Below are 27,938 nucleotides of genomic sequence, written 5' to 3'. Positions count from 1 at the left end.
TGTGTGCCATCAGATGTCATCCTAAGTATGGGTCTTGTGACAGCAGCTGACACAGGCTGCACCTTCTGATAAAACATGGACTGCCAGGTGCTTTGCATATCAGATTTTACGGTGGCAAGTTTTGTAATAAAAGCTATTTTGGTTGCACTTCATTCTCCAGAAGCTAAGGATTGAGAGTGCATTAAGCTGTATACAATCTTGCCCTCTACTAATATTCAGTATTGCTACACTAGTCTGCTTTTGAGGGGGAGTTGTGCACTAGTGCACAAGGCTGAGAGTCAGAAATCCTAGTCCAATTTTCTTTGCCTTGTCACTCACATGTATGCAGACTTGGTGCATTGCTGCTGGCACACTGATGGAGAATCGATGTACCATTTCTTTCTCTTTCCTTTGCAGGTTGAAGAGGGAGGCAAAGCAGACTCCCTGCCTTCTAAGCTGCAGGCTGGTGACGAGGTGGTGAACATCAATGAGGTGCAACTGAGCAGCTCCAGGAGAGAGGCCATTTCCCTAGTTAAAGGGTCTTACAAGAAACTCAAGCTAGTCGTTCGCAGGTAGGCAAGATAAAACACTCCCTCTCTCCCTCCCTCCTGCCCTATAGGTTGTCGCTACCATCCCCTTCACATCTCTAACTGAAAATCAATGGCTTGGCCTGATCTTGGCAATAGCCTTCTTTTAAGCACACAGGCATGAGCTCGAGGGCAAACGTTTGTTCTTTTCAGCAAACATTTCTACGACTCCTTTGTCACTGATACATCCAAGTATGTGAAATACTTATCCAAATCTTCCACTTCAAACCTGCCATGTGACAATCCAGAAACCTTGTTCAGTGATTTCCAGGCAGTTCCCATTGCCATCGTCCTTTCAAGTGCCTGGGGCTTCTGTGAAAAGGTGGCAATTCTGTACATAACTCTTGCCTTGTTTTCTCTGTTTTGTCACTGTTGTTGTGACAGCAGAAATATTTCCACTGGCCTGAGCAGAATTTGAAGCTATTTCATGTTTTGCAGATGAGTGATAAAGTGGTCATGCTGACAGAGTAGTCTTATCTTCATTGTATTCAGCTGGGACCTCGCAGGAAGATCAGCCATTTTACCTGTGTCTTTTGATCAAGAACCCCTGTACCATCACTGAATGAGTGATCTTGCTTCACCTGTGCAGTACTGCCATTTCCCTGGCTGTCAGAAGCCTTGTAAATGGTAATGAGTAGCAGTGCTTGCATGGTGGGTCTGATGGTATTCACTCAGCTGCACAAACTGTGTTGGTACCTGCACAAATAATACCAATACCCCTTGGTGACAGTCAGAATATCTTAGTGTCAGGTCACAGAACCTGATGCCCGGTTTGAATCATAAATGTTTTGGATTTATTTTTTTTCTGGTGTTACTTAAAGCCTTAACAGAGATGCTTCCTGTATGTTTTTCACTGTGGGCACGTTCAACGTTGTTTTCTTCTGTGCCAGTTAGGTGATAGCTGGTATCATTTTATGGAGTGCTCTGTCCTAAATTTCCATGCTCAGACAGAGAGGAATCTGGGTCAAGATCAGCATAGCTGAGGAGCTGTCGTTAGCCAAACAAAAGGTGTCAGTTTGAGTCACTAAGTTGGAAAACTGGCTAACATCCGGGGGGTGATGTCTGAATGGGACAGGCATGAACAGCTCAGACACCCTTCTGTTTTCTGGATTATATTTCATGCTCTGCTGGCTATACTGTGCTGTTTACATGAGTGTCTTCAGGTACTGAAAATGGCCTTATGAAAAATTCCATATACTGAAGTGGTACCTTGCTTGCGTAGCTGGCGGAAGGATAATTTTAAATGCAGTTGATCACTTCTGAAAACATTAAGAATCAGCCAGCAGTGGGTTATATTTCAAAATTATACCTCATAGTGTAATAATAGCTTATCTCTCAATTATTTTTAAGTTCCTGAGACCTTTTCACCTTTTCTTTTTCTTTCTAACGTGTGTGCAGGAGTATTTCCATGATTGGAATACTGTTGTGAACTTGAAGAAAGTTTGGTTCAGAGTCTTTCATGGTTTCACTTAATCACCATTAGAAGTAAGATCAAGCACACTAACTATAAGAGGTGTTACATTCACATAATATCCTCTTATCAAGATACTTTAAGCTCATAGCGCACATTTAAAGATCAGTAAATCTATAAGCTCAAAACTGAAAAAAATTACCATAAAATGCTAAGAACCCTTCTTACATGTCAACTTCTGTTCAGACAGTTTGACGTAGTCCCAGCTGAGAAAGCAGTGATAGAACAAAAGAATGAGATCTTGAGTGCTTTGTGGGTAGTGGGTCAGAAGCTACAGCACCAAAGGTGCAGGATATCTTCAGCCCAGACCTAATGAGTTTAGCCATTACGACCAGTACAGGAAGTGACAGTGTGCTTTCCATCTAGGATTTTTTTTGGTACATGGAGAAGAAAATGTCTTGCAGTACTGCGCTGTCTAAAAATAATTTGGGAGGTTATTGAAATTGTTTATAACCATTAATCTCAAGTGCAGGTTTCTTTGCTGCAATACCAGCAGACCTAAAACTTTCTGAACAGTCATTTGTGATTCTGGTATTAATAAGAACTTTTGCTTGGGGAGTGACACAAACCCATACTGGTGTGGACTTTACCCCTTTAAAGTCATATGCAAACAGTAGCAAAGTCTGCTTGATGTCTGTCTTTTCGGTTCTTTCCAAAGCATATTCAAGGTCAGCATATTTTTGAAGGTTGGAGTGTTTGTTTTTCATATTAAAAAATTCAGGAGTTGTCTGTTGCAGTGAGATGATGACATGAGATGTCACATCATACAGAAAGCTTGGAATTTTTATTCAGAAGTTTTGTAGTAAGAACATCAAAGATGACATACAGGGCACATTTGACTCACTCTAGATATCTGTGTAGCCAGCACAGCAGGTTGCTACTTAATCTCAGTTTTTATTTCAGGACAAAGTTGAGCTTTTAGTTCCTATTGCAGCTGAGTGAACATACACGTGTTACTAAACAAAAATTGGTATTACGGGTTGAGGCAATGATGTGTTATTTTTCTTGGAATGTCAACTGCAACGTTCAGTACTGATGCCTCAGCATCTGTAGTCATCATTCTGTTATTGGTTACTTTAATGAAAGAGAAGAATGCAAATAGAATGACAGGAATGTGAAGGGAAAATCAGAGAAAATTCAGTATGAGAGGAAAGAGGAACATAAACAGAGATGAGAAAAATGATTCATCTCACAATGATACTTATTATAAGTGAATGGCTATGAGTAAATAGGCAGTACCAGAGTAGTTAGTACATGAGAACTGTAGTCTGACTTTCACTTCTGTGCAAACATCCTGCTGACGTTTGGGAGGAACTTGCAGTAGGAGAGACATGTGAAGCTGTGAATATATCTGCATTCTATTTCCTTGCTCGTGAGCTTAATATAGACTTGGAACACGATGTCTTTAGGCAAGTTTTATTTTGTTAACATCCTTTTAATTCAAATGTGTGAAAAATAATTCAAAAGAAGTAGCAACTTGCTCATTACAAGCACTTTGCAGGCCCTAGATGTGATTCTGAAAGAAGCATCCAGTTGGTTGTTTCAAATTCAAAGAGGCAGCTTCATCTTTTTCGTGAAGTTAGTGTCTCTTGCTGCTTTTCTAGCGTAAGATGAATTGTCAGAATTGAACAGTCTTGCAGATAAATAAACTATCCTTTACAGAGTGATTGCCTCTGTAGCTTCTCTGTCAGTGTGATCTTAGTAAATATCTGGAAACCCAGAGCAGACAGGGCCACGGTAAGCCTGAGCTGTTGGAAGATGTGATGAGCTGATTATTTCTGGGCTGAAAGTTAACTGATTAGCAGTGAAGAGAGTAGTGTAAATGTATCAACATGTGACTGAAAAAAATGGCAGTGGAAAGGGTGACTAAATCACATCATTCACAACAGTAGAAAATAAGCCTATACGCTGTTTGCATTTCTTTCCTGTGGGTATGGTACCAAAGCCAATTGCAGCGCAGTTAGGGGATTTAGATGGGGCAGAGCCCCATTGATTAGGCTACCCATTACGTCCTTGGTAAATATGGCTAAGTTGTTAGCACGTGGTGTTGCAATGTAAAGATCTACAGACTGGGTGGGTGCGCATTGGCTTATGTGAGAGCCACCACATGCTGGAAGAATCTGAAAGTGTAGCAAAAGAATAACTGCATTTCATGTGTGAATCACCTCAGCAGCTGGAGAGCGTTTGTTGCTGTCTCTTGGGCAACTCCTACTACATGGCAGTTCCTCTTTTCAAACATTAACAACCTGTAGCAGCCAGGGAAAGTATAATTGGTTCATTTGCAGATGCGAAGTTGAGGCAGGGAAAGATATGACACAGTCTCTGCAGAGGCAGAAGTTGAACCCTAGAGTAAATACTGTGCCTGATCCCCAAGATGATCCTTCCAGTTTCTAAGGGGGAGCTGTCCCTTCAGTGTCTGAAGGAGTGCCATAAGAAAGAAAGGGGCAGTCTCTTTATTAGGGTCAAGGAAAATGGTTTCAAAGTAAAAGAGGACGGATTTAGACTAATTTAAGAGACTGTTCCTAATACCCTTAAGTTTCTTTATTCCCATTCCTCATTCTCCATGTTCTCACTTTGCTTGCTCATTTCCAGAACGACACAATACGTGTGTTTGTGAATATCTGTAGCCTCAGGTCTGCAGCTGGTGTGCCATAGGGAAACTTTGCTGTTGCTTACACTTATTAATGCTGAAGCATGAAGAAGCCAGAGTGAGAGTTGCTCTGCGTGTCAGAGAAGTACAAAGCTTTATTTTTTTGTTTCCTTTAAAGGAAACAGCCTTTTAAATTAGCAGTGGGCAAAGAGGCAAGGTAGCAGTGTGCTACAGGGAAGAAGGAACAAGTGTTGCTTCACTGGTGACAGACTACGGGAACGTGCCAACAAGGTAGGAGCACAGAAGAGGGCTCCCCACAATTTTCCCTTGGTGGTCTTCAGTGTATCTGTATCACTGCTGGTGACAAGTGCGTCTGATTGCGGATCTGAGCAGAATCAGCCCTCTCAAGCCTGAAGAATCCACAGGCTGATGCTGGGGAGATCGTTTTGCTCATGGTTTGCAAGATTGGCAATGATCAGTGTGAATCACTGTGAGAAAACGGAGACTGCTTTGTTTAATTTCGTTGGGGGAATCTTGTGTACTGTCATCCGTAAACTACCTTAAATAGTTTTTGATGCTCAGTTGATTTTTAACCAGATGGAGGAGACGGCGTGTTCGAAAGCTAAAGCTGCGAGCCACAGAAATAGGACTCACTTGTTTAGTTGATGAAAACTTTTACTTGTTTTCAGATTGGTTTCTTCTGTTGCTTGCTCTCCATCTTCAGTGTCTAAGCAGAGTTGGATGAAATTTTAAAAAGTCCCAGACCTTTTCAGTCATATCAGTTCAATCTAATTGTGCTGTGCATTCTTGTATCAGTTGAAGGTAAGGTTCCAAGTGTGTGTGCACTGCCTTGTCTGCTTTACAACGGCCACAGCAGCCTACAGCAGTTGCCCAAAATAGACTTTTCCACAGGTCAGTAAGCAAGAATGGCTGTTAGAGCGTCACACTGTTTACATAGTTTTACATTCAACATGTTCATAACAGCAGCAATTAGATCAGCGAGGCATGATGGCAAATGTAGCAGCTCTGCGAAAATGCTGAAGGCAACCACAGTCACAGGGACAGCAACTCTCAGCCACCCTTTCTAACACAAACACTGTTTGAACTAGGGCCTCCTACAAGCCATTCCTTCGAGTTGCTGTGGCATTCACTGTTGCCTGGTGCAGGAATGACAGAGGTGAAAATGTTAAGTCATTCTTGTTGAGACATCAGTGTGTTGTGACTTGAGTTGGGCAGTTTGGTCTGCGTTCTTGGTGAGTGTAACCCAGCTCCATTGCCTCAAATGGTGTTCAGATGAGTTACTTCAGGTCAGAATTTAGCCCTGAGATTCTTTAAACTCTTGGATCTAGCATCAGCCTTGGTTAACGAATGCAAAGCTCTATTAAAATTTGCTAGTGGAGCAGCAAGTAAATTTCTCCGCAGAGAATTGCTAATGTAGGCCTGTACTTCGTACATGCTGACATGCAGGAGTCCTATAGAGCTCTTCTGGGTTGTTGTTCTGAGGGTTCAGGCCAGCACATAGGCTCTGACCTGGGACGTGATGTGAGGAGTTCTGGTGATACATGCATCAGTGGAGCTAGTGAGATTGTGTGGAGCATAAATCTCAAATATCTGTAGTCTTCATCAAAACCTGCTGCGCATCTCCATGATGTGAAACGTGTGTTCTTAGCATGTGTTCTGTCACACACAGATACAAACTACTGTAGAAAGTCTGTTCAAGTATTGTTTAGGTAACATATACAATATTGTATCGTAGATGAAGTCCATTCTGTTCCTCAAGTATGTAGTTGCCATAACATCCTGTTGCACTTTTGAGGCTTCATGTGGAATGCAGTGGCATGTGAGTATAGCACTTCTGAGACTGCTGCAGTAAAAGCCATCCACCAGCCCTGCTCTTCTTCATAGCAGCCGATGAGTAAACCCTCTGCTCGTGCAAATCAGCCATAGCTTGAATGGAGATGTGGTGCCGTGGTCTTGGTGCTAGCAACAGCACTGAGGTAGGTACTGAAATTTAAGAATATGGCTGCCACTGCTTCTGACACCAGCTTTGCCAGTCTCACAGATGTGTGCTTACCTGGTTCTCATTGTGTTTTATGTAGAGTGAAAGACATTTGGCTGTATTTCTCACTTTCTTGAGCAACTTTATGGTGAGGTGTAAGTAAACACAGAGATAAAACATAGCAAAGATCAGTATTCAAGAGAGTTGATGTTCTATTTTCAGTGCTAATAGCTGGTAGTTTGTGTCAGCCCCAAACTTAGCAGTGCCTGAAATCAATTTCCTTCTCAGAGAGCCTTCGGGGTAAATATGCAAGTCAAATAAAAGAGAAATAGGGATAGAAAACATTATCCTCATTCTCCTATTGTGCTAAAAACTGTACAGAAGGAGAGGATTAAGCTTATCCGTGGCTATAACTGTAATCTGCGTGTTCATTTTCATACTTCCCTACAGATTCCCCCCAGGGTTTGGGTTATTCAGCTTATTCTCTTGGCACAGCCCTGTCTTAGTGCCCCTTGTTTGAACGATGAGACGTGGGAAGAGAAATTATGCTGCAGCACTGAGACCAGGGACAGCAGAGGAAGATGGTGAAGTAATGTGCTGAGTGGGCTGTGAGTTCACCCAGGAGAACACTCCTTGGGAACACCAGTCCTGTGCCAGGGGCTGCCTCCTGCTTACACAGCCACAGTGCTGCAAACTCCTGGGGCAGGGAGGACACTGGACTTGTAGGTATATTTGTTCTGCTTCTGTCTCTGTGATGTGTCTGCTTTCAGGCACTGTGAGGGAAAAGATGTTGGGATATGCAGGCCTGTGTTCTGCTGCAGAACGGCCAGTGTTGTGTCTCAGACAAATCTAGTTCTTATCAACTCATTTAAAGACCTCTCTGGCAAGATCAGGAATTAAACTCATACTTCATAGAATACTTATGCCCATGCCATAACTACAAAATTGTTTTTCTTTCAGAAGCCAATTGCTCTCAGTTTTTTGTTTTTGGTTTTTGTTTTAAAGGGAAAAAAGTCTTTCACTCACCTGGTAAATGACCACATGGAAGTACTGAAGCATGGGAGGAAGATGTCAGCATGGCTGACATCTGAGGCTCAGGGCGGATTCGAGCCTGTGGAAATTGGTGGAAAGATTCCCACAGACTCCAAAAGGCTTTGGCTCAGATCCTCACTGAGCAGCGATTTCCCTCATTGACCACGAGAAAATGGGTTATTCCTAGAGAGAGGGAAAGCTGCTGGCATTTTTACAAAAAGCCAAGTGCCAGCACAATTCTTCAAAGAACTCTTTGGACTAATCCTTTCCTCTTATGACACTAATGTAATTTTGTGTCGTATTTGACAGCGTGCCAAAAAATTGTGTCAAATAAATCCAAGTTTTGTGAATGAAATTAATTAGAAAAGGCGTTGGCTCCCTCCCCACTCTTCAGCAATGCAGGAGCGTGTTTCCAGAGAGCTGCTTTGCAGACTGCTTAGTTTTTGCTCAGTGATGATGACTGGAGGAACAGCAAAAAAGAAGGTTTAGTGTATGTGGAAGTTGTGAGACTGACAGCTTGAGAGGCCAAAGCGGACATTAGCAGTGGTTAAGGGTTAGCAGGGTGGTCTTGTGCTGGATGTTCAGTTGTGAACTCCTCCATGGCATTCCACTGTGCCCCTGGGCACGTCTCGTCCTCTCTCAGCTCCTCACTTGCCAGGTGTTGCTGATGCTTTGTTGTGTGAGATCTTTGGGAGAAGTTCTTTTAAAGGGTATCTTAAACACACATAAGAATGAGCTTGCATTTGGAGTCTAACGTGGTGAGACAGGATCTCAGCTGATGCAAATAGGTGCCAACTGTCAAAGCCCTGACCTGCTGTTTGTACAGTATTTGTACAGTATTTCTATGGTCTGTACAGTAAGCTCTCAGGTAAATAAAGTCTTCAAAATTTGTCTGTGTTTTGGCTGAAACTTCCAAGTTTTTAACTATCTCAAGCAACATTATTTTCTGCACATTCATCAAAATATTTGCAGATCCTATCTCATTAGGAAAGGTCAATGAGAAGCACAGAGCAGACAGCTAAGAGGTGAACAGAATGCAATTTTGAAATCACTGGCAGCAGGCTTACCGTCTAGGATTTAATTAGGTACAGCTTATGGCTGCCAGGCTTTTAGTAAACTTCCCACTATGAATGGTGAATATGGAAAGGATCTAGATATGATTTTTAAGAACGAATTACGGCTACTGTTGGGGACAGTGGGAAAATGCCTTGAAAAACAAGATGCCAGCCACCATAATGTGTTAATCTGTATAGGACATTAAAGGCTGACCCCTCACCTGAGACTGTATTAGAAACAACAATTTCTAGCCACTGCCACTCTGCATTAGCTGCTTCTTTCACCAAGTGCACTTGGATTAGTTTGCCTTCTTCAAGCAGTAATCAGGCTGCAGTTTAATCTGTCAGAAAGTGACAATGGAAAATCTGGGAAATCTCTGCCAGTGCTGGACAAAGTGCTTTTTAGGGTGTGCCTCCTCCTTTTGGAATTTCCTGTGGATTAAGTTGGAGATGGATCAGATCACGGTAGTATGAAAATCCTAACAAGCAAGCATGTGTTCTCTGACTGATCTGTGCCTTGCTTCTCTATCTGGGATTGTGTCTAGGCTGACCTTTAGTTGATAGGGCAAATACCTGGACTTGCATGAGGCTTTGGTTACCTGCCCAGGTGCACAGGACTACAGGATGACAGCCTCACAAGTGCAGCTGCAGGAGAAGCTGTGAAAGTAACCAAACATCATCATCTTTATTGTAACAAGCTCCAGTTTCATGGCATTCATTTCGAGAACTGTCTACAAATATGATTGGTTTGTAAGGGATTTGTAAGTTGCGTGGCACTGACATATGCTGATGCATACATATCCTTAGCTGGGTTAAATATTTACTTTGCTCAGCAATACTAATTACCCTGGACTATAAAAAAAAATTTCAAAACCTTTTCCATGCTTTTACTGCTTGATCTGAGTTTTTCTTTGGAAGAGAGATGGGGTCAGGAAAGGTTAATGAAATCTAATGTAATCCTACTGATACAAATTGAGTTTCCCTGGATTTACTGCTGTAAAACAGACATTGGGGTGAAGTGGTCACTGTAACTACTTCATGTGTTTTAATGAACAGACTTGAATGGGTCATCCGAATTCTATGGTATTGTTTCTCCCTTGTGGCCAGATGAATGGAGTATCTCAGTCAGAGGAATAATAAAGAACAGAAACTGCACAGGCAGTATCGATTGGTCTTTTATATGCACAGCTCTTCCTGTTTGTAGCGAAAGGCAGCCTCACTTTCACAAATGCAGTTGGACAAAGAGTAGTCACGTGTACGTGCTTGGCCAAAACATTGGCTACAGTAGTAGCTCTGAAATTGAGAACAATTCCTTTCAAAATGCCTTTTTTTCTAGCTTTCTGCTTGCTTTGGCTTTGGCCTTAAAGGGGAGACAGCATCAGTCTTCAGAACACTAACCTAAAGCATTCTCAGGGAGGCCATACCTGCATAAATACACCATAACTAGTTAACTCTTCTCAGTGTCACTTCTTCATCTGCTGCTTAGCAGGCTTTTAAAAATTACTGAGGCGGAGTTGCAAGAGGAGAACGGAGACAGTAAGTGCCATCCTGTTTCTGTTGTGGATACAGGAAATACTGCCACTGTGCTGTTTGGCCTGGGGAACTGGGTGCAGTTCCTATGTGGCACTATTCCCTACTGGCCTCTCTTTTATAAAGAGTGATACAGCTCTTCTGCACCGTAGGGTGTCAGGTACTTAACTGCACTGAAGAGGATGATACTGGGCTAAAAGGGAACACTGAAGTAGAAAAAGAATGATGAAGATTATGGGCAAGATTGTGAATAGTGTATGTTTTCATGTGGCGGCTGAACTGGAGAAAGAAATGTTTAGAGTGAAGTGGAAGTGAGATAGTACGTTTTGTTTGGCCTGGAATGCAACATTTTGTTCTCTGGAGGCAAAGCATGTTAATTTAATTTACAGAATCATCTAGGTTGGAAAAGACGTTGAACATCACCAAGTCCAACCATCATCCTGATTTACTGAGTCCTGCCGTTTAACCATGTCCTTTAGTGCCACACCCACATATTTCTCAGATACCTCCAGGGATGGCAACTCTACCGCTTCTCTGGACAGCCTGTTCCAATGTTTGACCGCCCTCTCCATGAAGAAGTTCTTCCTGAAGTCCAATGTAAATGTCCTCTGGTGCAACCTCAGACCATTTCCTCATGTCCTGTCATTTACCACCTGAGAAAAGAAACCAGCGCCTCCTTGCTACAATCTCCTGTCAGGTACCTGTAGAGAGCAAAGAGGTCTCCCCCAACCTCCTTTTCTGCGGACTAAACAGCCCCAATTCTTTCAGCTGCTCCTCATATCTCTCATTTTCTGGTCTCTTCACCAGATTTGTTGCTCTTGTCTGCTCACACTGCACTGTCTCCTAACATGTGGACAAGCGAATAACCTCTTCTCCACTGTGGGTTTTATCTCCAACCCTCACTCACAATTACTCAATCACTTTTTTCAGATGAAATTTGGGTGGCGAATTTCAGAAGAAACAGTAAATAATTCTTGAGAGGTGAAAACACTTATTAATCTTTTCTCCTCTCTCCCGCAAATGGGAACTGCAAGAGACATCTGGCCCCAGATCTGCTGGAGCAGGAAAATGTGGCAGTCAGGACAGAGCTGCCTGGCACTTTCACTCAGCAAATTTTCCCTTTCCTCACGGTCTCTGCTCCTGTCTGTCAGGACTGCTGACGACTACTTGGTAGGAGGGCAGTAATCTGAGCTGCCTCTGCTGAGCAAACCTCTTGCATTTTACTGCAGGATTAGTGCTGAGGTGCCTCTGCGCGCAGCACCTGTATCTGCGACTCGTTATCTTAATCGCTCTGCTCCCGTCGCTCCTTTTCTCGAGGCGGTTGTGCCGTTCCCTCAGCTGAGGACCGCGTTCGTCAAGCAGCAGGCTGCTTTTGCAGCAGGGATGGGAATACCTGAGACTTGTGCTGATGTCTCACAAGGTAAGCAGCCTCTCGACAGCTAAAGGAAATCAAGCCGGGCTCGGCTTTGTCCCTGCGGAGGCGATCGGAGCTCGCGGCGGGGCTATGGGAGGAGGAGGGTGGGAGTCGTAAGGGCCCTGTTGGACCCAGCATCATAACCTTCAGAGCAAGTGGATGTCGGAGGAGTGCTGCGGGGGATTATTCAGCTGCTGTCGCGAGCAAACTCGCAGCAAATGGGCAGCTAGTGCCGCGTAACTGCTTAACTCCTGTTACCGGTTACGGTGTGCAGTGGTGTAAGCAAATCTGTAGGGCTTCAGGCTAAAAGAAGAATGCCACGTGTTGGCAGCGGAGCTGAACTTGTGTCAGCCTCCTGAGTTGTTTGGGATGCTTAAGGCCATTACCTCTCCTTGGTGTCAGTGGGTACAAATAACGACAAGATCTAAGGACGCTGAGTCTTAAGAGCAGAGGCTCTGACTTATATCACCATGATGTGTTGGGCGTGTTTTCCAATTTATAGTCTGGAAGACTCTGCTCCAGGAAGTAGAGTTGTTTAAAGGCCAGTATTCCCAACAATGTTTGATATAGGCAGATGAGCCATTAGTCTGGGATGTATTCTTATTGTTTGATCTATACAGTAATGTTGCAGATAGCAGAACAAATGTGAAAGAGAATGACTTCAGAAATGGCAATCAGTGTAACTCCTGTGTGGGCCTACACCACTTTACGTTGGAGCTGTACTGCATTGTACACAGCTATACACCCTTTTTAGGCTGATTGTGAATCATAAAACTAAGTACATTGAACTTTGTTTGTGATTGTTTCTGGAAACATTAGCTCTTTTAGTAAACCCATTAATCATTGCTTGTGTCATTGTTACTTGTATATCTTTAAAGTTTTGTTTGCTTTTGGTGAATATGAACCAAACCAGCCATTTAGCTGCATACTTCTGCTGAAACTAGTGGTAACTGTTGTTTTTCTGCAATGCAATGATCCAGCCCATCCAGTGACGGCTGGCAGTGCAGGTGAAAGCAAATTGGAGTGATTCTGGTGGAGCGTTAGAGTCTGTGTTCCTGCTTTTTATAACAGGAGGTATTTTTTTTTGCTGTAGGTTATCTGCCTAAGAAAAATGACTTGAAACAGCCTGTTCTGAAGCCATAGAAGCAGCAGTGACTTTTGAGTACAGCATGCTGTCTTGCCTCATATGCACTCATTACATAAGTATTTTAAGAGTGGAAATTTTGTCGTTAAATCTAGAACTGGTGACCACAGCAAATTCCCAATCGCTCCAGATTGCCCCTAGTTCTCCCTTTCTGCCTTGCATGTGATCCAGCGCAATAAAAGCAAATTCAAGTACATATCTGGCTGGTGAAAGGCTGACCACGTGCTGTCGGTTTTCAGACCCCACTGCCCACTTGCGCGCTGCCTGTCCAACTTGAGGAAGTTGTGTGAGCAGTGAATGCACTGACTTTGAGGTGCTCATGTCCGTGTGGCACAGCTTGATGATGCCTGTACAGGCGTGCACGTTTCCCAAGGTGCAGTGAGATGAAGAACCCCTTGTCCCTCACCGGGGGACCCGTACGCCACAAGGCTGTGGGGAATCTGCAAGGGAGGTTGCCATCTCTTATCCACTTGCATCTCCCATGTGCTGTGACTCTCTCCGAAAGGGAGCGCCAGGCAGCACTCCCAGCCAAATGTTTAGTTCTAAATTAGTGTGGACAGTCTTGTGTGAGCAAGGGATTAGTTTGAGTCTTAATCCATTGCCCGGCTTGAGTGATTTGACGTCTCCCATGGTCTTCATATCAGGTTGTAGATGAGCCAGGCATGTATTTCTTCTCTGGGAGTTCTGTAAGCAGAGTGATTCAATGCTGCATACCCTGTAAAGTTGAAGAAGGGTGGGGTGCGTTGCTTCTGAGATTTGAGGAGATACCTAAGATGCCTTCTTTACAGAGATTTGGTGGACACTTCCTTCAAACAAATTGGAAAAAACGGTCTGTTTTATCTGGTCTGTTATGTAGTCTTAAATACAAGTCTTTTTGAAGCCTTCAAAGGGTTAAAGCAATACCTCCTAGAAACGCAAGTGGCTGAGGAAACACCAGATATTAACATTTACTTCAGTTGCCAAAGCCTGGATATTTCTTTCTGCTTTTTAGATTCTAGAGCCTGCAGAGACCATTTAACAATAAATGGTAGCAACTTGGTTGTTATAGGGCAACCCGAGTGCATAGGCACTTAAGGGCTGTGCCAGCATCTCCTTTGTTCAATAAAAGTAACAGCAGGAATTTGATTAAAGACTGATAGAAAAGAGGGCGAGAAATGTAGGAAAGATTAAAGAAAGAAAGAGCCACCTGGAAACTTCATTCCTCCTTTATTTCTAACTTAAGCTCATAAATACCAAATCTAAACCATTGTGTGTGCGAGAGGGAGGGAATATTTCCTGCGTGCTTGCTCAGAAAAGGCTGCACATGCAGCCACACAGACTGACTTTCAGCAAAAGTCAGGCTCTATTCTCAAACTTAACACTTGCTCCTTGTCTGCATCAGGAAAAAAAAAAGTCTGAACCAGAAAATAACTTTATCCCGCAGTGCTTTGGAATGGCAACAGTGAGGAGGGTCGGGCGAGTCCCAGCCGTAAAGGAGAGCAGAGAAGGATTTTGGCTGAATCTGCCACTGAGCAGAGAGCAAATTTCCCAGGCTGCCGGGAGCAGCCCTGCCGCTCAGCACAAAGCCGTGGGCAGCTGCATACGGCCAGCACCGCACTTCATCCTTAGCCTGCAGCATCTGCCGCTTTGTCTCTCTCCTCGTGGAAACCCCAGAAAAAAAGAAAAAGAAAGAAACAAGTGACTTCAGCAGCCAAATGCAAATAGGCCCTGAAGTGCCTTCTTATGTGTGATCAGCAAATGGCAGGAAAATCACATTCAAATTCCTTACTGTAGAGCCAACACATCTGTTGTTTAGGTTTAGGAGACCAGAACGGTAGGATGAAGTGTCAAACGTGTGTGAAATGATGGCGGGTCAGCTGCCTGTTGGCTCGGCTGCAGCTATGCTCTGTGGCTGGAGGCATGTTTTCACTCTCAGGCTTTGCAGGATGCAGAGAGTTAGGCTGAGACCGTGAGCTTTCCCCCCAGCAGTGGGGTTAGCAGTGGATTCCTTGACTGCTCCTTGTGTGTTTGGAGTGCTCCTGCTGATAATGTTGCCCTATGTGAGAGTGGATGAAGCAGCAGGGATGGATTCTGGAGTTCATTGCTGCTGCTTCTTGTGTCTCTGTTCTGTACACCTGGATGTCTGTGCTGTTTAAATAATGTTTTCCCCACTTGGTACTTCTTTTGTTTCATCTCTAGATTATTTTCCCTCTCTTGATCACATATTTTAGTTACTGACATCTATTAAGCAGTGAGACTTCTGGCAGTGAACTTGGCTCTGAACTGCTCTCCCCAAAAGCGATTTGACTGTGATCATGTCCTCCATAGCAAAGGACATCTGATCTCTGTGCCTGGCTCTAGCCTCCCCACCTGGAGCACATATCCTGAAGGCTGCTGCCCGCCCTGTCCAGGGATGCGGGAAGGAGCACAGACCTACTTGAGATCAGACCCTGAGGGGCTCATCTGTCCCTTGCCTTGATCCAGACTGGTGTAAAGAGGCAAACATCAGCAGCCTCCAGGACTGAACCTCCAGTTAACAAATTGCTTTCTCCCAGCCCTTCAAACCCTTAAATGATAACTGTTGAAATCAGGACAGAGACAGTGAAAGGCAGAGGAGGTGGAAGGACTGGATGTAGGCCCTCTGCTCACATCCTGGCCCCACGGTACCTCGAGGAGTCTGGCAGGGTGTCGAGGGGCTGCCCTGAGCCAGGCTGTGGGGCCCGGAGGAATGTGGGGAATGCGAATGGCATGCTTGAGTGGACAGCTTCAGAGCGAGGCGCAGGGATGGCTCTCGCTGCCATCTGTTGTGAGCCCCGCAGGCCCTTGGCAACCGCGTCTCAGGAATGGGGCTGCTTTTTTTTTTTTTTACCATAAAGAAATTCTTCCTTGCCCTCTTCCTTGCTCCTGCATACGCAGACGCATGAATAAGCGGGAGCGGGGCTGGGATTCCTGCTACAGAGTGATGCGTGTTAAAGGAGAAAAGGGGCTTACAGAGCTCTGCTTGTATTCAGGCTGGGGAGGTGTTCTTTTTGGAGCTGTGACGTTCCATGAGCGTGAGCCAATGTCTGTAATTTATTGTTAATTGCCAAATCTCACTTTGTTCAAATCAATAGCAGGTCTGTATTTGCTGAGAAGTTTTCTCGGTAAAGTCTCTGGATTTATAGCCATCCATTTATCCTTCTTGGTAAAACAGAAATCTCTTCTGCCTTGTTATTAGATGCCAAGGCTGCAGCTGGCATAAATAAACCCAACTCATTGACTTGTTGTCCTCATCATTTTCCTGAGACCTGACAGCAGCTGTATTCTACCTAAAGGGCTTTGCTGCAAAGTCAGGTGATGAGGTCAGAATCTTGGAAGTTGTGGATAACTAAGCATCTTTGCTCTTTCTGAGAGTGGTAGATTTTTACACCAAGAAAGGTTTTACCATGGAAGAACTCCGTCTCCTAACAGCAGCAGCTTTATGAAGCTGCCAAGAAGGGTTAATGCTGAAACAACCTTTTTTCAAGCAGCAGGGACAAGAATTGGGTGCGTTTCTCCAAAGAACAGTTTTACTCCTTCCGTATCCCAGAAAATTCTCTTCTGAAACACAGACTTCTTTTCTTCCCACACCTCAGATTTTCTCCTGCCTATGGGTAACTGTGGCCTCATTCCTGCCAATTGCTCAACCTCTTGTCGTGACTCAGCAAAGTGAGTTGTTTTTAGCTAAGTGTTGTAATTCCTTTAAGACAAGGAGTTCTATGGTGTAATTTTATATGAGGTTTTCAAAAGGTTTGAGGTGAGACATAAAGAAATAAGGACTAAGTTAACTTTTCCAAGCAGCACATTGGTTTCTCTGGTGTTTCCTAGTCTCATATTTCTGTGCCTATCTGCCTACAAAAAATAAAGAAACTTGCAGAGAAACCCCCATAGACAAGATGGGGCTAAATCAGGGGGCTGGTAGACTGAAAGAACTCTCTCAGACATTTCATGCCATTAGGGAAGATCTGAGATGAGGGAATGAAAAATAGCAGACTCCCCTGTTCTGAGTGTTGAAGGCTGTGTGATGCCGGTCACACAGCTATAGTGGTTTGATCACAGGGAGTATAATTTCAGTGAAAGCTGATACGTGTGTGGAGGGGGATGAAATACTCCCTATTACAGGTATTTATTATCACTTGACAGCTGTCAGTTTGAAGTAGGCGATTGGCCTTCCTATCCGCTCACTGAGAACTGGATGGATTTGCCATAGCTTGTAGAGAAGGGTAGAAATCCTGCTTTCAAGTGCAGGTATCATTTAACTGTGATAAGAAGGCAGGTAAAGCATTTCTTCTGCAATATGGCAATGGGGAACAGGAAAGTAAAGTCTTTCTGAACCTACTGCGATGGGGAAAAAACAAGTCATTAAAATCTGATACCTACCTGCATTTAATGAGAGAAACCTTGTTCGAAGAAATAATCCCAGCCCTGTCACCACAGAGCTATCTTCAGGAGCCATTAGCCTTTCACCTCCTCATATGTTTTTTCTTTCACTTTTTGATCTTATTCAGTGGAAACGGCAATGTGTCTGCAACAAGAGATTTAGGCTTTAGCTTTAATCAGGAGCTTACTCAGTCGTAACCGTGCTCTTGCAGCCTTGCCTTTCCAGTAAGTGACCACCAGAAGATCTAGGGAAGTAAGGCACAGAAAAAAACAGCACTTAACATCAAGCTCCTGGTGTTTTAGTCATACCTATTTCTTCAGCAAGCCAGCAGATATTTTTTAGGTTCTCCTGTTTTTCCTTCTTCTCCACTGAATGTGCTTTACGGAGAGAGCTATTGCCAGTTTATGTGGCGTTCGGTACTTTCTTTAAAGACTCTGCTCTTGAAATTCTTTGCTTTTTAGGTTTTCTTACTATCATAATTCACAGCCTAGAAGACAAATCAGAATTCTGCAGATACCAATTGTGAGAAGTAGATGACTTTCATTCTGCTCGTGGTTTTAGAGTCTTGTTCAAGCTTTTATACAGAGCGTAATAGCTCAGCGTAATGCAAGAGACAGAGACTTTTTGTGATATTCAGGATTCTCCTCTTTGTAAAGATCATTTGCTCCCATCGCTTCTCCATCTGGTGGCATAAAGAGAACATCTATTCATCTCACAGTGATTGCTCCAGCAGAAATCTGTCTTTTTGCAATAGAACTGCATAATTTATCATTCATTGTAATAACTTCTCTGGTTATGAGGGGGGATAGAAAATGAATTGTTTCCTTTGGCATCATTTCATTACATTCTTCCATCCCTGAAAAGCATCAAAGTTTCAGGAGAGGAGGGGAGAAATGGCTGCAGAAGAATAACCTGTGTAATAAAGGGGGAGTTCTCCCTCCCTGTCCATGAGTGTTCAGGAGCTGGCCACAAAGGCTGTCATAAGAAAAATTGAAGTCTGCCATCTTTGTAGTTCAGGGAACAGATTCACACAAAAGCTGCCTCTTCCTTGCGTCTGCCCTCTCCAGAAATGTTTCCTGATTGAAAGATCACAGGGTGTCTTGTAGGATTGATCTGTCTCAGTAATTCACTCAATTTCAGATGTTAGTTCACCCAATGGCCAGTACAGGTGGCTCTGCAAACAGCCCCTTACTACACCTGCTGGCTCACACTTCTGAGTCCTTCCTCACTGATGCAGCTGAGGATGCTGGAGACAGTGACAGTCATCAGTTCTACATTAGTCTTCCTCTAGCAACCTGGTCCTGTCCAAGAATTTGCTCCCCATCTGTATTTAAATGCAACCAGTGAGCCTATAGAGTCTGTGTCCTCTTTATCATGTTATCTTGGGATCTGTGTCTCTCCATGAAATTTAGCTGCATCTCAGCAGGTCTCCAGAATCCTTACTGTTCCTGAGTATTTTCTGCCTCAGCCCCAATATGCAACTTTAGATGGTTTTCGATGCTAATTTTACCTGTGTTTGTATGATTCAGGCTGGGATCTGTTCTAATTCCAGCCCAGTTCTATTTCAAAAGTTACCCATCCTTAGTGCAGAAGGAAAAAATCTTTGTTGAAAACAAAGAAGTGAAAAAGAATGTGAAACGTGAGTTACACACGAGATAAAATACATACACATTTATTTCAGCATGCTAGTTGTCTGTATTTCTTCCTTTCTTTTTCTTTCTTTTGTTTGTGGGTATCAAAAAGCAAAAAAATGCCAAGAATGCCTCATCCTATTGAAGATACACTAGCAGTATATTCAGAGAGAACCACAGCAACAGCTGTATTGCCCATATATCTTCAAGCAGAAAATTGTACACTGTCTTGAACAATGCATCGCATTACAGGCCTACACAAGGGCCACATTGCAGTCACGGTGGGAACCATTACTCGAGTTCCCTGGTTTGTTTGTGTGCACAAAAATCATGCTTATAATATTGCTGTAACATAGCACTTTGCATCTAATTTAAGCAATACTGGGGCTTTTGTTTGTCTTACAAGGTCTAACATAAATACAAAAGGCTGTAGCCCAGCCTGAAGTTTATGAGACCTTACCAGACATTCATGTTCACACATACACACTCTGTCAGAGGAATTTATGGCCATTACGATGTTCTCTAATGAGTACAAAATGAGACCGTTACATCTTCACTTAATTAGTTTGACAGATTTTCATTTAAATATAAAAAGACTTCTAGTCTATAGGGAACAAAAGGAAGGCTTTCTTTCCAGTGGAGTATTTGACTCTGCTTTGCTGGAGAAGGAGGTTGGGGGTGACAACTGAAGGGAGACGATGTAGTGTGAATAATTCTCATCTTTTGATTTCATGTTGCTATTTCTTTGCTGCTTTTCCAGTTCCCCTGGAGCACCTTGAGCAGAGTGGTGTGACACAGCCCTTTGAGTTGCAGCCAGTGGAGCCCAAGTGAGAACTTGGCTTGTTCAAAGAGTGATGGATGTTCTGAGATTCAGGGGGGTGGCAGGGATGCTAAAAATATTAGAGAACTGCTGTGAGCCTCAAGTGAACTGTAGTCTCCAAGCCTATTAGCTCACTCTGTCTCACTTCTCTTTGGTCCTTTGGCTCGGCTGTCCCTGGAGAGCATAAAAAACAACACGGTGAGTTGCTGCGGGCTTTCAGCCATCGCTATGACATATGTTAGCCTGGACTCATCTTGCACCTTTCTGAAAAAGCCTAGTGTAGGCACAGCTGTCCCTCTCCACGTGTGCCAGAGGCTTCGTGGTGTTTAGCAGTCTCAGGAGTTTTTATCCACCTGCAGGTACATCTACTGAGCAGAACCAGGCAGCGCGTTGGTAATTAAGTGCCGTTGTCCAAAGGTATGTTAGCAGCACAGTGTTATACTTTGGGTCACCCACATGCCACGGGAGCAGAAAGCATTCAGAGAAAATGTGCCATAGAAGCAGCCCTGGTCCCTGTGAAAAAAATACAGATGTTTCAGCAGAAATCTCATTTTTTAAGCTGTTTTGCAGAGAGATGTATTTTGTTTATAGTTATCATTAGGAAGCAGGCCAGCTTGTAGGCAACAAGTGGCAGGTTTTCTTCCCCTCTCCACCTGCCCTTTCTGTTCAGTGCTGCAATCTCCTGTCACAGCACATGGCTGGGGTACAGCTCTGAGCACTCAGTGCATCTCCCCACCTGTTTTTTCTGCTTCCAGAGAAAGTCATCCCTGAATGTCACAAAGAAAGGGTCTAATCCTTGTACTGTGGGCTTGCAGATTGCCCTTTTGTCTCTCACTTAAATGCGGGCATGATGGCTTGAAAAGAGGCAAATGGCTGCCCGGGCACATTCACCTTCTCTTTTTATGATATTTCCTTAATAGGGTAGCTCTGGCGGCCCAGATTCTTCTGTGGGGCAAAGACATTTTGATCATATTACTCTGTATATTTCTGTAGACTAATGAGCAGTTTTGACTGACAAAACCTGCTTACAGAAATGTCCATTCAAATCTCAGAGCCATGTGAGTTCCACAATAGCATCTTATAAACATCCTTTGTAGTGTTGTTGCACTCCATGTGCTTTTTTTTTCCATAAGAGTCAGTAGAAATATGAGGGTAAAAAACACAATAAGATCCTAGCAGTGTGTCTCCTGCAGAGATTGTGTGTTTGGGTCTGAGAGAAAAAAAAATAATATGGTGCGTATGTGCCAACATACAAGCAAGAGCAAAGCTGGAGGAGAACCTTAAGATTGTTCTCAATTATGCTCTTGTTCTCTCTTAAGGAGGCCTTAAGGTTGTTCTCAATTATGCTCTTGAAACCTTTTCTTTCCAATGCTCTGAGGAAGATAGTAGCAGAGGACGATACTGTCACGACTCCAAGCAATTGTGGTGTAGGCTAAAAGTAAATGGTCCCATTTTTTACCTGGGGACAAGTTTGTGGAGTTATTTCATTATCAAGTTGAGCCTAGCTTCAGAAAATCACATGGTCTATGGCATGTTATTTAGCAAAAAAATTGCAATCCTACTTACCTTCTCTTCTTTGTCTGGGAGAGAACTAGAGAACTGCAGCAGCTGTAGGTGAGAAGACAGTGACATTCATTAGTGATGTTTTTTACCTTAACTTCAACCACCTGGAACAATACAAGCTTTCCCAGTGAAACCATGCAGTATGTGACCTCAGCTCTCCAGGACCGCACTCAGTTTGTGACAGGTGTCCCCTCGGTGTGGTCACTGCAGGCAGTGGCATCATGCTCTTCATTAGCAACGAGCTTCTGTCCCTATAGGAGAGCCCAGGGATGCAGTTTACACCAGAAGATGAATAACATGTTTTGTGATACTTCGGATGTTAACATGTGACACTGTCAGATAACACTTAGTACCTGCTTTCTCAATTCCCTTGCAGCCTTTGTTTCTTCCTGACATAGCAGCTGGTTAATCTTAAACAACCAAGGTTGGACCTGGCTTCTGAAAAACTTCTTCACTGAATTTGCTAACAGAGACCTTCTAAAACACAAACCATTTTGAAGGCTGATAGTATTTTAGCAGCATATGAATGACTGACTCTTTCTGAAGAAATCAGCGTTCCTTTTAATCTGGTATTTTGTCTCTGATGTCACTTAACAAAAAGAGCTTCAGAGCAGGAAGCACTGGCTCATTTTGATAACGTACCTAGCAAACAGTGCACCCTGTGGAATGGTTCGTTGAGTCTTACTTCAGTCTTACATTTTTAATTTTATTTTTCTCAATATTATCCTGCAGCAGCAAGTTCTGTCTTTTGTGTACTTTGAGATCGAAGGAAAGAGAGCTTTTTAACTTATTTATTTTTACATACAGTGATCGTCTTTGAAAGTTTTAACAGTAACTATACCAGACTGCTCTGTACCTTCTCATACATCTTTGTCACATCTTCTTTTTCTCCACTCATTTCTTCTTTCATTCTTATTGTACAAAAAATACAAATATTTTATATTTGTATGCTCTGTCAGTACCACTTCAGCTGTGATTTTTATTCTTGCTTTGGTTGGCATGTGTTTTTGCCTCTGACTCATAAAGGAGTACTTGGTTAATTTCTCTCCTGTTTTTAGAGACTACATATTGATTTGGTCATCTCTGCTTGAGGAGCACTACACATGAGCATCTCCAACAGTGTTTCTGTACTGACTAGCAGGAATTCTTAAACACTGTCAGGAGGTCTCCCCCACACACGTGTATGTCCATCTAGCATATCCACGCCAGAACTCCTTGGATTATGGTAGGTTAGGATTTCTTTAGGTCAGATTATCCACCTCAATTCTGCTATCTAGTACAGAAGTTTCGTGCCCTTAAACCATTTAAAGCTTTTTGTTGTTGTTGTTCATGACATGCCATCTGAGGGACCACAGAACACCTATGTGTAACCGGTGTCTATTCTCATCAGAGCTGACAAAGTCTGTTCCTGCTCAGGGGTTACTTGCTGGGAACCAGGGTTAAGTGTGCAGTCTGAGTGCCTCTTGGACGATATCAGTAAATTGCTGGATATTTGATGTCCTCAGGAACGTCTAAATACAGCATTCATGGTAGAAGATCTTGCACCAGATGCATTAGCTCTGATGATATTTCCCAGACCTTTCTTAAACCATTTACAACTTGTGGCCCAGTTGTCCTTTGGCTTTTTATGAATGTCCCATCCCAGGATATGCCTCCCATATATCGTGTCCAACAGTGATCTGAGAGTAGGAAAGATTTTATTCATGGTCATGCTTGCCCACACTCTGGAAATAGAGCTGTTTATTACCATCACTGAGAAAATTATAGAGAGAACAAAGGCATTCTTTGGTTACAAGCTCTGAGGTTTGTCCTCAGCTGCTAATGTACCTGGGAAGTTCTCCTGCCATGTCCTTACCAGAGGCTGCCAGATAGGCTGCTGGTGTCAGGTAAGAATTGACTTTTTACCTGACTGAACACAAGCACAGCACTTTTCATATTTAATTCAAGAGCCGAGTATTTTTGCTCTGTGCTGTTTCACTCTATTGCCCTTGCCTGGCACAGGCCTTTTTCCATGATCTAACAAAAAAGTGTTTGGGTCTAATGATGAATTAGTGCTAGTGGAGTTTGAACTCTTCCTGTTTTTTCATTTATTCTTATCAGAGAGGCTGTGCTTCTGGAAGAGGAACAGAGGCTGCTCCTTTTTGCAAAGCTGACGAAGCAGGGAATGATCAGCTAGTCTTTTGACAAATTCATAACGGAACGTTTACTTTGAGCCTCAGTGGGAGAGACCCAGACTCGTAAATCAACCCATTAAGCCTTCAGACACACTTTTTTTGGAACCTCCTAGGCATTTCTTCTTTTCTGCTGCTGCTAAGAGATGTTTTAAGGGTGCAAGCTTCTTGGTATCATTAAAGACAAGAGCAAGTAATATTGCTCCAGGCCTGGAGTTGAGGCAGTGAGTAACCTTCCCACTTTAAGAACAAATACCAGCAACTTCAGCTCTAGATATTTATTTTTCATGAACACAAACTGAAGTGAAGTACCAGTTTATCAGAAAGGAAGGACAGACATGGCTGCGTAGAAGAGGTGGAATTTTCTGAATTGATTTAAGAAGATCGTACTGTAGGAATCAGACCTCATAGAGTTGATTAAGTGATCTCTGAATAAACAAATGTATTCAGTGAATGCCACCTTTCCTCCCTCAGTTTAAGAAAATGAAAGCAGATGCTAATATTCCATAAAATTATCTCTTCTAAGAGATCTTGACTGATGTCTGATCTCACCTTTTTGAGATAGCACTTTAGCAGGAACAAGAAGTGGAGTTAGCAGTGTGCAATGAGAGTACCTAGATGCGTGCATGAGTGAGGCTCTCTGCCAGTCTGCTCAGCCTTCCAGGAGCATAGATTTGGTTGTGAGGTAGGACGTGGTCTATTAGATCTCTGGGTGCTGCTGCTTCTGAGTTAGCAGACGTGGAGAGACGTGGGGACTGGGACTTTGTCCTGTTTTACTTCCTGTATTACTAGCAGGGCACGTATGGAGATGTCAGGAAATGTTTACTCTCTCTCAGTGTTGCATTTGGTGCTTTACAAAGGGACTCTGCGTGAATGTGTAGGGGAGAAGGAAAATAAGAACCATTATCACTTAACATTATTTCAGTTTGAAAGTAAGACAGCTAGTGTTATTCTTTGCTGTTTACCCAGATCTAATCTCCTTGGAAGCTTAAGGAAAGAATAATTAGCCAATATCTACTTTTAAAAAGTCAGCAGCATGCCTCTTTCCCAATATAAAATATTTAAATAAAAGCCTGTAGTTACATTAGATAAAGTCTGATTATTGTTTCAGACTCTTGTAGGATTGCTGTAATGATAGGTAAGTTTCCTCTATGAGCAATTTTATGCAACTTGGTGTTTTGTGTAGGCATTGGCTAGAAGCGAAGAGACAAATACAGCTTAGCAATGCAAAGATATGCCACTGAGCTGCTCCTCGGGGAGGTCTGTAAAAGTTCCCATTGCTCGCAGTCAGCAGCAGTAGGATAGAAACCACATTGTGACTACTGAGCGAAAAAGGGTTGTCTTCTTTTTTCGAAGATGCCAGGGGTGGATGTGTTAAAGCGTTGGGGGTCAGGATGCCTGGGTTTCATTTCTGGCTGTGCCACACAGTCACTGAGATGAGAGGCAGGATGTTTACCTCTGTGGGTTTGCATTTCTCCAGCTCTGTAGTGTGTGCCACTATCCTTCCTACAGGTGAAGGATGTTACGAAGCTTAATTACCATGTGCAGAGCACTTTGCAAAATACACTGTGCTGTGGAAGGTACGAAATAATAATTAAGAGGGGGGGAAAAAATAGTCTTTCTCTCTAATTTTCAGAGGAATGTCTTTGTACTTTGACCTGGTTGTAACCACAGCCCAGAAGATTTTCCTGTTAAGTAGCTGGCGAGAAGAACTGCTTCTTGGCAAAAACAAGGCACTGTCTTCCTCAGACTCGGTGACCAGGAATGAGTCTTTTGAGGCTAAAACCAGCGACAGATGCTCCATCCTTCTGCCTCTCACTAAGTCTGTAGGAGCCCCAGGTCAATTCAGTCTCATGTGCCCAAGAGCAGGAGATAGCCAGGTATAAGGGAGTTCATCAGATGGTGTGTGAGAAAGGGAGAGCTTTGTTCTCCCTTCTGTCTTGAGAAGGCAAGATTTCTCCCAAACCTGATGTAGCTCAGAGAAAGCCATGAAACCTCTGAAGGCTCCCTCGTTCCTTGTATGCAGCTACAGCTGGACTGTGGTACACGTGGCTGTGGTACACGTGTCTGTGGCAGTTCTGCCAAAGAGGAGATCTTAGGGAAACACAACTTTGTGCCATCCTTTATATGCGTGTCTCTTCTTGTTTGAAGTTGGAGATAAATCATAAGCCATGGGGCTGGAAGTCATTTTACAGCTCGTGGTATGAAAATGGGTGTGTGTGGGTGTGCATGCATGCATTGCTTCAGAGTAAACCAAAAGAAAGCCTTGTTTATTTTGTGCAGTTGTTTAAGAAGACTGCTGGGTAAGAAACACAAGGAACAGATAGTTTGCTTTTGCTCTGCAACAGTGTCCAAACGTCTCTTATGTTTGTTAAATGCTTTTGTATGTTACATGCTTTACGTGCAAAAGTACAGCTGGTCACTTAAAGCAGATTGCAGATTAAGCCTGTCCTTTGATGGAAGTAGGGAAGCCAGAGCCTCTTCTACTACACATGCTGTTTAAGGGGGCAGCAATTACTGCTGGGCCAACCCTCAGAACACTGTACAGACTGAAGAGGACTGAGTAGCCTGAGTGGTTGATGGGTCTGGAACACCCAGTTGGAGCATCTCATGGAGATAGGTTTTCCTGTGATACGTTTCTCCCAGCATCTTCTAAAGATGTCTCTGTCTCCTTATGTGCCTTCCGTGCACTTACTGACACTGTGCCACACGGTGACATTGCCAGGCAGGACATCCAGCCTGAAGTGTGTGTGGGCCACCATTAGACTGCCAGTAGTTTTTTGCAATGGATTTTGCCTTGCTGCAGGGAGAAATGTTAAAGGAAAAGAGGAGAAACAAAGGGATAGACTGGGAAAAGTGGAATAGGTACAGTGAAAGAAGGGGCTGCAAAACTACTGCCACATATATCTCAGCACAGTTTCCATTGCTAAGGCCTCTTCTCCTCCTTCTGCAGGTTAAACGGGCTCTCCCTCCCCTCATGACTGCAGTGGGACTAATCACACAATAAGGATTACTCATGTGAGTAAAACTTGCAGGCCTGAACTGCTCAGAGACATCCATACTCACATTTGTTCTTCCAGCCTTGTGAAAGCCATCTCCCAGCCTGGGATATAGGCAGAGGAATATTTTCCAGGGCCTTGAGCTTTTTAGCAGCAGTCACAAGGTTAATTTGAGCTGTCTTCTGACCTTCTGACCTGCAACGTGCTCTGAGGTGAAAGGTGCTTTGTTCCCTGTCCCACATTTGTCTGAGCCTCTGAGGAATGGACAGTCTGAGGAGATGACATGCTGTCCAAATAATAGAGAAAGGTCTAGCAGTGTCAGCTTTATTTGGCATTAATTGTCATAATCATTTTCTATTTTAGCAGACAGTAGGATGGGATGGCTCCTTTGCAGTATCCTATACCATTTTTTTTTTCTTTCAAAAATCTCTCAGCAACTTTGCAGCCCAATTCCTGTCCAGTGGATGCTTGGTCAGATCTAGTCCTGCAACACTTTATTGAAAACGGGTAGCTGAAATGAAGGAACTAAGACAACGCTTGTTTTTTTTTAATAACCTAACAATCCTCTCCATGTGATCTAGAGGCAGTAAAGCGTGCTAGATACAGCACTGGCCTTGGAATAAGGACACTGGCTTGTAATTACTGTTGTTATCTGCATTTTTGTCCCTGCAGTTAGCCTCGCTCATGAGGAACCAACAGTGCTTGCTGCCGTTAAAGCAGAGCAGAAGGCAGAGCCGGGCCCCCTGGGGCTGCAGAAGTCTCCAGGTATGCCCTGTGGTATCAGGCAGACCTCATCAGCCCGAAGGGCATTGTGGTCATCATTGCAGCCCTGCAGCCTTCGGGGTGGATTGAGCAGGTCATGTTTATTTGTGCTAGAAGTGTATTGCCTGTGAAATTCCAGGGTGCAGTTACTTGGCCCAAGTGCATTCATTTTGTCAGTGACATTTAGTGTGAAGTATTTGTGTTTGGAATTTGAGAAGCACTGTGTTGCATAGCAGCATTGGTGAGCGGAGAGCTTCTTTGAAAGAAGCCATTGCTGTTGTGAACAGCTCAAGAGATTTGTCTTCTGAAATAGAAGGCTCTACTGAGTGATTTCCATCCTCTGTAAGATTCTTCCTATTTCTCTTTTGTAGCAAGACACAACTGTGATGTTGGAATGTTTTTGTGCCCATCACGCTTTTTCTGTCATTTCCACAGAAGTAATTCACAAATAAATAAACATGCCATTGTAACAGTCTCATTAAGTAGGAATGCAGCTACTCTTGAAGGTGATACACTTGTGCCGATTAGGTATGTAAGGGTAGTTCTCAAAGTAACACTCAGTAGCAGAAAGTCATGTGCTTTCTTGTGCTTTCTTGTGCACTGAGCTGTGTTTTCTCTTACTCTCATCTGCAGCAGGTTGGTGTTATGGAAAAAGTATTTGCCTTTGAGAAAAAAGTAGTTTATTCAGAGAGAAACGGTTCCCAGCATCAGGACATAAAAAAGTTCTAGTTATTCCTTGAACACTTCTGCAACTTGAAATTTTGTGATATGTGTTGTTTGGTGACAAACATCAGTAGCTGCAGTGCTATAACT

At 43.4% G+C, this 27,938-nt stretch overlaps 1 protein-coding gene across 7 annotated transcripts in view; it reads left to right on the top strand.

The window, feature by feature from the left end:
* Positions 1–27,938, top strand: part of SHROOM3 (shroom family member 3) — a 134,223-nt gene that overhangs the window by 39,459 nt on the left and 66,826 nt on the right. For 4 of the 7 annotated variants that reach the window (XM_085222660.1, XM_085222659.1, XM_085222658.1 and 1 more), the window contains exon 2: positions 397–551. In XM_085222660.1, the coding sequence (XP_085078786.1) occupies positions 397–551 (155 nt within the window). Of the gene's footprint in view, positions 1–396; positions 552–11,434; positions 11,664–26,317; positions 26,383–27,938 lie in introns of those variants that run through there. The other 3 variants (XM_085222665.1, XM_085222663.1, XM_085222662.1) reach the window with 2 other exon arrangements.

Source organism: Meleagris gallopavo, chromosome 4 (genome assembly GCF_905368555.1).
Source record: "Meleagris gallopavo chromosome 4, MGAL_WU_HG_1.1, whole genome shotgun sequence".
Taxonomy (NCBI): domain Eukaryota; kingdom Metazoa; phylum Chordata; class Aves; order Galliformes; family Phasianidae; genus Meleagris; species Meleagris gallopavo.
This window is presented reverse-complemented; position numbering and strand designations above follow the sequence as displayed.